Source organism: Piliocolobus tephrosceles, unplaced genomic scaffold (assembly GCF_002776525.5).
Source record: "Piliocolobus tephrosceles isolate RC106 unplaced genomic scaffold, ASM277652v3 unscaffolded_13111, whole genome shotgun sequence".
In the NCBI taxonomy this organism is placed as follows: Eukaryota; Metazoa; Chordata; class Mammalia; order Primates; family Cercopithecidae; genus Piliocolobus; species Piliocolobus tephrosceles.
The window spans coordinates 1-7,114 of NW_022294435.1; the positions used below are offsets into that span (position 1 = coordinate 1).

General features: G+C 57.0%; 1 protein-coding gene across 1 annotated transcript; it reads right to left on the reverse strand.

Annotated features, from left to right (window-relative positions):
- Positions 1-638: 638 nt before the first annotated feature.
- LOC111531996 (serine/threonine-protein kinase N3-like) lies at positions 639-4,704 on the reverse strand (the record flags this gene model as incomplete). Its single annotated transcript, XM_023199267.2, has 10 exons — positions 4,547-4,704; positions 4,358-4,467; positions 4,103-4,246; positions 3,622-3,697; positions 3,379-3,547; positions 3,077-3,179; positions 2,876-2,943; positions 2,507-2,570; positions 2,282-2,373; positions 639-973 (listed from the first exon to the last, which is right to left on the reverse strand). Coding segments are annotated over exons 5-10 (805 nt in total), but the record flags the coding sequence as incomplete, so codon positions are not given.
- Between the last annotated feature and the right edge of the window lie 2,410 nt (positions 4,705-7,114).

Genomic DNA, 7,114 nt, shown 5'->3' on the forward strand with positions numbered 1-7,114 from the left:
TTTTTTTTTAGACAGAGTCTTGCCATCGCCAGACTGCAGTAAAGTGGCAGGATCTCAGCTCACTGCAACCTCCGCCTCCTGGATTCAAGCGATTCTCCTGCCTCAGCCTCTCGAGTAGTTGGGATTATAGGCACGTGCCACCATGCCCAGCTATTTTTTGTATTTTTAGTAGAGACAAGATTTTACCATGTTGGTCAGGCTGGTCATGAACTCCTGACCTCAGGTGATCCACCCTCCTCAGCCTCCCAAAGTGCTGGGATTACAGGAGCCTGGCCAATCGTGCCTATTTTTCAAATAAAGATCTTAGACTCACCAGGTGTGGTGGCTCATGCCTGTAATCTCAGCACTTTGGGAGGCCGAGATGGGCAGATCACCTGAGGTCAGGAGTTACAGACCAGCCTGACCAACATGGAGAAACCCCATCTCTACTAAAAATACAAAATTAGACAGGCATGGTGGCGAATGCCTGTAATCCCAGCTACTTGAGAGGCTGAGGCAGGAGAATCGCTTGAACCAGGGAGGCAGAGGTTGCGGTGAGGCGAGATCGTGCCATTGCACTCCAGCCTGGGCAACAAGAGCGAAACTCCATCTCCAAAAAAAAAAAAAACTAATGCACAGCTTCATAAGCTGATGCCCAGGGTCATAAATGCTGTCAGTTGGTGCCAGGATGTAAACCAAGGCCTCTGACTCCTGCTCCTCTGCTGTTGGGCACTTGGGGAAAGCAGGACGTAGAGAGTGGGTGTAGGGAACCAGGCAAAGTTTGCTGGAAGAGGCAGGCAGGAGGGATGGAACCCACCGGGCCTGGGGCTCTGGGAAGACATCCTCGTGGATCTGCATCATGAGGTCACCACCAGGCACAAACTCAGTCACAAAGCAGGCATGGCTGGAGGTCTGGAAGCAGGCAAGGAGGGAGAGCAGGAAGGGGTGCCCTGTGCGGCCCACAGCCTCCAGGATCCGCTTCTCGCAGTACAGGCTGCAGGAGATAGCAAGAGTATTAGAGGGAAGGAAAACTTCCCCTGGGCTGTGCCCTGCGCCTTGCACAACACCCCTGGCTCACTGGGCCCTCAGCCAAAGTGCCAGGCGTGTAGACTGGTAGACTGATGGTTTCTTTTCGTTTTTTTGTTTGTTTGTTTTTGAGACAGAGTCTTGCTGTCACCTGGTCTGGAGTGCAGTGGTGTGATCTCAGCTCACTGCAATCTCCGCCTCCTGGGTTCGAGTGATTTTCGTGCCTCAGCCTCCTGAGTAACTGGGATTATAGGAGTGTGCCACCACGCCCAGCTGATTTTTGTATTTTTAGTAGACACAGGGTTTCGCCGTGTTGCCCGGGCTGGTCTCTAACTCTTGGCCTCAAGTTATCCACCTGCTTCGGCCTTCCAGAATGCTGGGATTACAAGCGTGAGCCAGTGAGCCTAGTCTGTTTTTTATTTTTTTTGAGACAGGGTCTCACTTTGTTGCCCAGGCTGGAGTGATGTGGTACGATCTCGGCTCACTGCAACCTCCGCCACTGGGGTTCAAGTGATCCTCCCACCACAGCCTCACAAGTAGCTGCGTGTGCACCGTCATGCCCAGCTAATTTTTGTATTTTTTGTAGAGAGGGGGTTTCGCCATGTTGCCCAGGCTGGCCTCCAACTCCTGGGCTCAAGCAATCCTCCCACCTTGGCCTCCTGAAGTGCCAGGATTACAGGCATGAGCCACTGTGCCCAGGTCCCCCACTTTTTTTTTTTTTTTTGAGACGGAGTCTCGCACTGTCTCCCAGGCTGGAGTGCAGTGGCGCGATCTCGGCTCACTGCAAGCTCTGCCTCCTGGGTTAACGCCATTCTCCTGCCTCAGCTTCCCAAGTAGCTGGGACTACAGGTGCCCGCCACCATGCCCAGCTAATTTTTTGTATTTTTAGTAGAGACAGGGTTTCACCATGTTAGCCAGAATGGTCTTGATCTCCTGACCTCGTGATCCGCCTGCCTCGGCCTTCCAAAGTGCTGGGATTACAGGCGTGAACTCCCATGCCTGGCCATAGAGTGAAGGTTTCTATATGTCAGGGGCTCACAAGGGGCTCTGAATGTGCACAGTCACCAATGCCCCCATTTTACAGTAGAGCAAACTGACAGAGAGAAGAAGGGACCTGCCCAAGGAAACACAGTTAACAACTGCAGGTGTCAAAAGAGAATGCGGGTTGACTGGCCCCACGGGGTCACCTCTCCAAAACCCCAGGAAACTTCAGCTGCCCTCTGGATGCCACAGCCCAGGCCAGCCATCCTGGGTGCCCTGCGGCGCCCTCACACACCTGTCTATCTCGTCCCGGCTGAGCACCTCCTGCTTCTTCAGCGCTTTGATGGCATAGTATTTCCCCGTCCCCTTGAACTGGACCAGGAGGACCTGGGGCCAGAGAGAGGTTGGGGTCCAGGTGGGCCGCACCAGGGAGCCTTTACCACCCACACAGATCGGCTCCTCCCAGCTCATGTGATGAGGCCCCCAATCCTGTCCCATACCACCCCCTTCAGCCCACTACCTTCCCAAAGTGTCCCCGGCCCAGCACAGCTAAGCAGCGGAAGTCCTGAAGCCGAGGTGGTTTCCTGCAAAGAAAGAGGATATAGGAAGTCCCTGACGGCGAGGGCTGGGTCCCTACCCAGAGCCGTCCCAAGCCTCCCATGCCCAGTCCTGGGCTGTCTCAACCTATGGGCTCGAGAAACCCCTGCAGGAAGGGCTCCTAGAAGCTGGCATAGAGCTGCAGCTCAATAATGTGGGTTTAGCAAATCAGACCCCAAGAGCCAGCCAGCGCATGTGCCAGGGAGCCAGGGAGTAATGTATGAACGGATACACGAATGTTCAAGCAAGCAGACGAACGTCTCAAACATGAAGGTGCGCAGGATGGGGGTACCTGGTGGGGGAGGCTGGTGGAGACGGCCCACGTCGAGTCCTAGGCTCCATATGGGGGCGTTTGGTGCGCTGTGAGGACAGAAGAGCTCAGGGCAGGGCTGGGCTTCCTTCTCTCTTTCCCTTTAGGCCTGCCACCCCACAGCTGGGTGACCCTGCCAAGCCCTGCCGGCCCCAGGAGCCCCTAGTCCCTCCAGCCCCTCACCGGAGTCTCCTCGAATGTTGGCTCCTGGGGGAGGTAGAGGCGTGGGGGCTTGGGTGGGGGTGTCATCTCTTCGCCCAAGGGGGTCTTCTTGGGCAAGAAATTACTGTAGGGAGAAAATAGACACAGTGCCCAGCACTGGCAGATGCAAGAGCTGGCAGGATGGACACACCAACCTGAAGTGAGATGGACAGAGGGTTGGGGGCTGAGCAATGTGGACAGACAGACAGACAGACACTGCCTGGATCTGCAGCCCCGCAGCTGCCACAGAGGAGGGTGCAGTCTAGGGCGACGGGGCTCCTCACCTGGGAGTGGCAGGGTCAGAGGCCTCTCGTGATGTTGTTGGGGTCCGAGGGCACCCTTTGGGGGGGCTGATCGTGCTCGGGGAGCTGCAGGGGGGCAGCAGGTTCATGACGAGGCGCCCCCAGGCCGCCATGCTGAGGTTCATCTGCGAAGCCCTCAGGAAGTCCTGGCCTGGGAGAAAAGGGGACCTTAGTCCCGGGGCCCCAGCCCTGCTCCCTCGCACGTAGCCCCCATTCCCTCCACACCTCTGCGTTTAGAGAAGATGCGTTCCTGCCTCTGCAGCCGGGGCCGTCTCTCAATGACAGGATCGCAGAAGGTCACCTGCAGGGGTAAGGGGTAGGGGCAGGGTTGTGGACCAGTCGCCTCCCATCTCACCGGCCATGGCGTCTCCTCTGCCCCTGGGATGACAGCCCAAGCCCCCAGGGTCAACAGATGCAAGAGCCAGAAGGACCCAGAGAAACAATGTCCTCATTGAGGCTAGTGGAGAAACAGAGGCCCAGGGAGGACAGGCACTTTTCCAGGATCACACCTGAGGCAGGGCAGTCAGGACAAGGACCCAGGCCTCCAGATGCAGCCCTGAGAGAGCGGCCAGGAGTCCTTATTCTTGGAGACCTCCTCTGTGGTCCTCAATCTCTGCACCTACACGCAGTGCATCGGTCTTGAAGGCCTTCCCGGCCCTGACGCCCCCAGGGGCCCACCAAGTCAGAGGGCGGAGGTGGTGAGCACCTGGGCAAAAAGCAGTCCCTGTGGTACCAGGCTGAGGGACAGCTGGTGACAGGCATTGTCCAGGAAGTCCTCAAGTCTCAGGAAGGCCACGCCACATAGCTGCCGCCAGTCCCGCCAATGCACCCCAATCTCCAGCTCACGGGCCTGTATTGGGGAGGCCAGGCTGAAGGGTGGGGTGCAGAACGAGCCCCAACCTGGGCAGCCTTCCACCCCGCAGCCCAAGGTCACCCCTGACCACACAAAGGCCAGCCTTACTCGTTCCAGTGGGATGACAAAGGTCTGGTCCCAGGACTGTTCAGCCACCTGCCCCCAGCCCGTCTGCCCCACAACGCGGTTGTCCACCTTCAGCACAGCCAGCACCTCGCCTGCAGGGCCAGAGCTGGGGCTCAGGGCAGGCCTGAAGCAGGGCTCTCCTGCCCTCCCCGAAGCTCCTTCCCTACTCACTGGCAAGCTCGCCTCGGCCACGCTGCTGCTTGGCCCTGGTCCGAAGCCAGCCCTCGGAGGGGCTGCCAGCCAGTGCAGCCGCCGGGGAGCGTCCAGGCACGGCTGCCAGCAACTGTTCACAGCCCAGGAGACGGACCTGCAGTGTCCCTGTGGTGAGGGTGGGCGGGGGGTGTTGTCAGATGCCATCTTCCCACTGCTACCACCAGGTGTCCTGGGACCCCAGGAAGGCCACCCTCTCCAGGAGGTGGCTGAACCTAGACCCTACCCACCTGAGGCCAGGACAGCTACCTGAGAAACCTCACTCAGTGTGGCAGTCTAGAGTGCCTGGACAGGAGCCTGCTGACTGCCTGCAACTTCCAAGCACCATGAGCCCCCGAGGGTGCCCTTGGACCCCGACGACACCCTGGGAGGCCTCCAACCCGGCCACTCCCAGGGGAGGAGCCACCTTGTCCCAGACTGCACGCTTCTCTGTGGCAGCCACTCCTTTCCAGGGCAGAGCAACTGGCTCTCCCGTCCATAGGCTGCAGCGGCAGGGACATAGGCTGAGACCTCAGACCTCGGACCTCAGTCAGGCTGCACAGAGACACAGCACATGACGAGATGCTGCCCAGAGCTGGGGCCTGGAGAGCACTGTGGCAAGGACAAGAGCTTGGGACAGGGAGCGGGAAGCCTGGCTTCCTGTCCGGACCCCCTGCTACCTGGGCCTCAGTTTCCCCATCTGAACAGTGGAGGTGAGTCCCAGCTCTGCCCCACCTCCCTCAATGGATATGAAACCTGTTTTGTCAACGGAGTAAGTTCACGTGTCACGTCACTAGAGGTTTGTCTCTCAAAGGGTAGAGAAAGCAGTGGGGATCTAGCACCTTTTGAGGACACAAAGTAGGCCCAAGAGTATCATTTCGGGAGAGTCTGGGCCTGGGGGTTACAGACAGAGAGAACTTGTAAACAAAGGCAGGGGTCCAGGGTAGAAAGATCAGCTTAGAAAGAACAGCTCGGCTGGGCGCGGTGGCTCAAGCCTGTAATCCCAGCACTTTGGGAAGCCGAGACGGGCGGATCACAAGGTCAGGAGATCGAGACCATCCTGGCTAACACTGTGAAACCCCGTCTCTACTAAAAAATACAAAAAACTAGCTGGGCGAGGTGGCAGGCACCTGTAGTCCCAGCTACTCGGGAGGCTGAGGCAGGAGAATGGCGTAAACCCGGGAGGCGGAGCTTGCAGTGAGCTGAGATCCGGCCACTGCACTCCAGCCCCGGTGACAGAGTGAGACTCCGTCTCAAAAAAAAGAAAAAAAAAGAAAGAAAGAACAGCTCGGGCGTGGTGGCTCACACCTGTAATCCCAACACTTTGGGAGGCCGAGGCGGGCAGATCACCTGGGATCAGGAGTTCAAGACCAGGGTGACCAACATGGCAAAACCCCATCCTAACTAAAAATAAAAAATCAGCCAGGCCTGGTGTTGGGCACCTGTAATTCCAACTACCTGGGAGGCTGAGGCAGGAGAATCGCTTGAACCCAGGAGGTGGAGGTTGTAGTGAGCTGATATTGTGCCATTGCACTCCAGCCTGGGTGACAGAGCAAGACTCTGTCTCAAAAAAAACAAAAACAAACAAAAACAAAAACTTGAGGCCGGGTGCGGTGGCTCACACCTATAATCCCAGCACTTTGAGAGGTTGAGGCAGGCGGATCACCTGAGGTCAGGAGTTCAAGACCAGCCTGGCCAACACGGTGAAACCCCATCTCTACTAAAAATACAATTAGCCAGGCGTGGTGGTGGGCGCCTGTTATCCCAACTACTTGGGAGGCTGAGGCAGGAGAATTGCTTGAACCTGGGAGGCAGAGGTTGTAGTGAGTCAAGATCATGCCACTGCACTCCAGCCTGGGTGACAAAGAAAGACTCCATCTCAAAAGAAAAAAAAAAAGGCCCAGTATGGTGGCTCACACCTGTAATCTTAGCACTTTGGGAGGCTGAGGCGGGCAGATCACGAAGTCAGGAGATGAAGACCACCGGGCGCGGTGGCTCACGCCTGTAATCCCAGTACTTTGGGAGGCCGAGGTGGGCGAATCACGAGGTCAGAAGATCGAGATTATCCTGACTAACATGGTGAAATACCGTCTCTACTAAAAATATAAAAAATTAGCCGGGCATGGCGGCAGGCGCCTGTAGTCCCAGCTACTCGGGAGGCTGAGGCAGGAGAATGGCGTGAACCTGGGAGGCGGAACTTGCAGTGAGCCGAGATCGCACCACTGCACTACTTACGGCCTGGGCGACAGAGCAAGACTCTGCCTCAAAAAAAAAAAAGGAGATCAAGACCACAGTGAAACCCCGTCTCTACTAAAAATACAAAAAATTAGCTGGGTGCGGTGGCGGGCGCTTATAGTCCCAGCTACTCGGGAGGCTGAGGCAGGAGAATGGCGTAAACCTGGGAGGCAGAGGTTGCAGTGAGTCAAGATCATACCTCTGCACTCCAGCCTGGGCGACAAAGCAAGACTCTGTCTTTAAAAAAAAAAAAAAAATCGGTTGGACTCGGTGGTTCACGCCTGTAATCCCAGCACTTTGGGAGGCCAAGGTAGG